This window comes from Egretta garzetta, unplaced genomic scaffold, assembly GCF_000687185.1.
Source record: "Egretta garzetta isolate BGI_Z169 unplaced genomic scaffold, ASM68718v1 scaffold1963, whole genome shotgun sequence".
Taxonomy (NCBI): domain Eukaryota; kingdom Metazoa; phylum Chordata; class Aves; order Pelecaniformes; family Ardeidae; genus Egretta; species Egretta garzetta.
In genome coordinates this window covers 5,736-10,363 of record NW_009259283.1, presented here as the reverse complement: position 1 = coordinate 10,363, position 4,628 = coordinate 5,736, and the positions used below count along the sequence as shown (strand labels likewise).

General features: G+C 59.3%; 1 protein-coding gene across 1 annotated transcript in view; it reads right to left on the bottom strand.

Annotated features, from left to right (window-relative positions):
- The window catches only part of NUDCD3 (NudC domain containing 3), a gene marked incomplete at its 5' end in the record, with an annotated part of 16,004 nt that extends 13,267 nt beyond the window's left edge, over nt 1–2,737 (bottom strand). The window contains one exon of the mRNA XM_035891702.1: nt 2,579–2,737. Within this exon, the coding sequence (XP_035747595.1) occupies nt 2,579–2,737 (159 nt within the window). The remainder of the gene's footprint in view (nt 1–2,578) is intronic.
- Nucleotides 2,738–4,628: the final 1,891 nt, after the last annotated feature.

Here is a 4,628-nt window from a genome sequence, read left to right as displayed (position 1 = left end):
CCTGGCACGCCAGCGCACCGGGAGCGGCGACAGGGGACAGGAGCAAAGCACACACCGCCGGAGAGCCCTGACCCCCCCTTGTGTGGAGAGAAATGTCCGAGAGGACTCACGTGTGCACGCGGTGGTGCCCGATGAACGCAGGGTTTGGCACACGTGGGCAGCGGCTCCTTCTTGGGTGCCTTGGTGGAAAAATTGCCTCTGTTGGGTGTTCCCATTCCACTGGAGAGGGTGGCTGGGCTCTGCGAGGGGCTGCCCTTCCTCCCTCCACCCCCTGCCACCTGAACCCTCCCGCTCAGGGCTGGCATGGCTGGCAAAAATGGGGTTTGCCAGAATCGGGCACAGACAGCCCGCACCTGACCCTGGGCTGGGGGGAAGGCAAGGGCGATCCTGCAGGAAACACACCATCCCGGCAGCGTCCTCGGAGCCTCTGGGGTGCCCCATGGCTGCTCGTCCCCCACCAGGTGCTCCCCACCAGCACCTCTGCCCCCCAAAACCGCCTGGCTTTCCCGGCGCTCGCAAGGAAACCCAGCTCCCAGCTCTCTGCTCTGGCTTTCCACCACAGTAATTTCTGTGCACACTAAAACGCCCACACCCGCCCACGCAAATCAAACAAGCAAACACAAACCTATGAAGGAATCTAACTCGTCTCCTCGGAGCCAGGCAAAAAGAGAGGCTTGTTGTCATTATCTCTATCTAAGTGCTCGGGAAGCACTTGGATCCATGGGCCCCCGATGCACCTGTAAGTGGATCAGAGAAAACCTTAAGCTCGCCCGAGCGAAAATGTGCCATAGCAACAGCCTGAATCCAAAAAAGTGTCATAAGAAAGATTTTGAGCAGCATTAGAGCTGGGCGCGCTCTGAGCCCAGGGACCAAACGGGGGAGATTTTTAATCTCGCCTTGGCAGGCAGAAGCCAAAAACCTGATAATTTTTTAAAAAGATGAAGCTGCGTGGTGAATGTAGGGGAAGGCGTCCCTTTCACAGGAACACATCACCAACGCGTCTGAAGGCCGTCGAGCTTTAAAATGGCTCTGAACCATCCCGCTCGGGCCCGTGACCCCAGCCTATCTGCTTCCAGTCCCCCGAGGCTGGAAGAGATTTAAAGAATTACTTTAAAGTGAAAAGTCGGCTGCCAAGAGAAGCCCCACGAGGGATGCATGAGATACATACCCGGAGGCGCCTCGCGGGGATAAGGGAAGTCCGGCATCTGAACAATCAATTGCCCTGAGGGGGCAGCGCAGAAACCGGGCCCAGGGCAGGCAGAGCCTTGCCACAGGCAACAGCGTGGGAAGGAGCTGCCCCAATATCACCGCCAGGGATGTGCAGGGGCTCTTCCGCAGTGATGGCACAGCCTGGAGTCGAGGAAAGCTCCCGTCCCAGCTCCTCCCAGCACCTGCAAGGCCCCCGCGCCTCTGGGGCGGCAAAGGATGGGGCAGACAAAGCCTGATGCAGGTTTTTTTTTGGCAAGGACACAACGGCCCTGGCACAAAGGGCACTTCCCCGGGCAGGGACAGGCATCGTGATCGCAGTACGATGCAGAGGGATGGAACATCCGTCTGGATGCCCCCAAATCCTTCCAAGAAACAGCCTGGGTTTGTTTCAGACACCCACTGGGAGAGATGAATCTCCTGGCCCCCCTGCTGTCCCTGTGGCAGCCGTTTGCTCCCTCACCCCTCCGGTCCGGGTTGCTGCTGCCAATTACACTCTTTTGGCATGATCAGGAGCTGTGTAGGCTGGAGCCGGTGAACAAACCCAAGCGTGCTCATTTCAGCCGCCCTGGAAGCAGAGGAGAACGGGAGGTGGGGGAGCACGAACTTCCCAAATGGAAAAATACAGAATCAGCCATGGGGAGGAGGGCGGCACTTGGAAAAGACAGGAGAGTTCAAACTTCTGGGTCCAGCTAACGCCAGCCACGGGCACGTTCCTCTTGAGTACCTCGCCAGGAGGGACCAGAAGTGGCAAAGGAAAAACAAGGTGATCGCTCGTGGCCACGAGCAGAGAAGGAAAGTTCCTGGCTGAGCCAAGAGGGGAGGTGAGCCCTCCCTGCCCAGGCAGGCAGCCAGGGAGAGGGTCGGGCCACCCAGCCTGCGTCCCAGCCCCAGCTCCCTTCCACCCAGAGCAGGTCCAGTCTCACATGGGCTGTGCCTGCTCCAGTTCCCGAGTGCCAGAGGAGCCATTCCAGCAGCTCCCACTTGCAAACAAAAGGCAGGACATGCTCCAAGCTAGAGGGAGCAACCGGGGAAGGAGCATCCATGCCCCAGCCAGGCTCAGAAATCCGCGTGTGAGTTTGCATGCAGTGGAAGAGGAGAGAAAAAGCACAGAAAGTGCCAGGCAGTGCCAGGGAACCCCACTGGGGCTGGAGTAACAGGACACTGCAGTCGCAATGGGACCACGGCCAGGCTGGGACCGTCAGTCCCCACCAGCCCTATACCCAGCACTGGAGAAACAGGCACAACTGCATCCTGCTCCGTGAGTACGAAGGACAAGGAGCCTTCCCGCTCCACACACAGCTTCCTGGGAAAGCTGGGCACCCCAAGTGAGAAGGAAAGGCTGACAGACACACCATTAACAGCACTTTACCTGTTTGCCTTTTACAATGTGCTTGGGCACAGGCACTTTAATCTCCAGGTCGCTGTAGTCTTGGGACCAGGCATAATTCTCTCGCACAGCTCCGTTGTAGCTGTCAGGGTTTGTCTGGAACTGCTCCTGCCTCCTGGGGGGGAAGAAAGGGGTGACATGCTAAGATCAGAGCCTGGAAAGAGCAGGAAACCTGAGAGCAGGGTACAAGAAGCAGAAAGAGAGGGCAGAGCTTCTGCTTGGCCATCCTGCGAGCATCCCTAACGCTTCAGGCTGGCCCCATCTAGGAAGGGAGAGGGTTCAGGTCAGCAGCCCCAGGATGCAGAGGGACCCCAGCCACCCCGCCTGTTGCAGGAGACTCACACATCCCTCTCCCCAGCGTGCCGCAAGGGAAGTCAGGCTGCCAACGGGACAACTGGCGCAACACACAATAATTTGGCTGCCCGAAAGGTGCAGAGCTGGCCCCTGGCTGGCTCGAGGCACATTCCCAGCTAACTCCACTCGAGCACAGAGCTCCTCTTCCCCTCCGCCTCCCTGCTCCATCCACTGTGCCCATCACAGCTGGAGCAGGGGACACTGTCACACGCCGGAGGGTGCGTGCTGCCTCCTGAGCCGTGGCCATGGCTGCGGAGGTGGCGGCCCATCACCGCAACCTGGGTTCACTGTGAAGAAGCAGAATACTCCTCCTGATTTCAGCGTGTTTGGGAAAACCATTGGCTGCTGAAGAGCCAGCCCAGCGTGGCACTGGAAGGGGGCAACCAGACAAATGGATCACGAGCAACACTTCGAGCAAAACACGAGCCACTTCCAGCTGCGGAAACCTCAGGAGGATGAGGAGGCGGTTGTGAGGGCAGGATGGGATTTATCAGATGGATAAGCAATAATCAATACCATGTTTCCAGCCAAGAAGGGAGACCTCCATCACACCCATTAAACTGCTGGCAGCTGAGGACCTATTCCATCAAAACCTCTTGGAGAGGGCTTTCAAATAAAATAAAATCTTTTCTAAAGATAGCTGCGGTGCTAACAAAAGGCAGAGTTATTTTAAAATGTTTTGATATGCACCTAGTGCTCAATCTGGAGCCGGATAAACATGGGGCTGCAGCGAGTTACGTAAGGGGGGGCCAGTGACGAGCGGGCCCAGGGGGCAGCCGGCCCCGCTTCCAGCAGCGCGGAGCCCTGAGGATTATGTAAGATCCATTGATTTTAATTAAATTAGGCTCCAAGACGGTGGGAGAGCGTTGTCGAAGGGGCTGTGTGTACAGCCACCTGGTTGGGCTTTTTTCTTGATGGTTTCACGGGGTTTTGCCCATTACAACCACGCACGCCCCGGGGCGGTTTTGATCCAGTTCTCGGGGCAGCAGAGCCAGTGCGGGCAGCGCCGGGGACTGGCAGTGGCCACGGGCTCCCAGCCTCAGGCCGGTGATTTCGGGGGGCACCGCATCACTTTTTTTTGGGAATCTTGGCCTCGCCTGGCGGTCACCCATTGGGTGCCCATTGCCATGGAAACGGGGTTGGCATGGCAGCGCCGAAGCGGCGCTGGCGCGGGTTGGCTCCAGCTGTCGGTTTCCCAACCGCCCCCGGATTGTAGGAGTCGAACAGGCTGGAGGGCGAGAAGGGGAACGATGCAGGCGACTGCGGGCGACCGGGGTCTGCGGGGCCCCGCTCTCACCCCCCGGCAAGGAAAGGGGTGGAAAGGAGGCGGCAGGTCCCCGAGCATCGCCTGGTGTGTCCCCCGGTCCTCATCTAGAGCCAGCCCAGCGGTGGCACCCGGTCCCGCTCTCAGGGCGCGATCGTCCCAGAGACCACCCCGCACAAGGCCCAGGCAGGGAGGAGGGACGCTTCCCTCCCGGGGAGGATCCATGCTTGGCTGGTTTAGTGCCCTCACAGGACGTGTCCCCGCCTGGCGGGGTCTGCCCGGGTCCACAAGGCTCCTGCCCTCCGCCCCAGCTCCCTCGGGCTGGAGCAAGTGTGTACGTGGCTGCGGGGCGAACCGGAGGACAAACCTGACCAGGGTTTAAAAGCCGCTGGGTTATTTCCTCCGAAGAGAGCG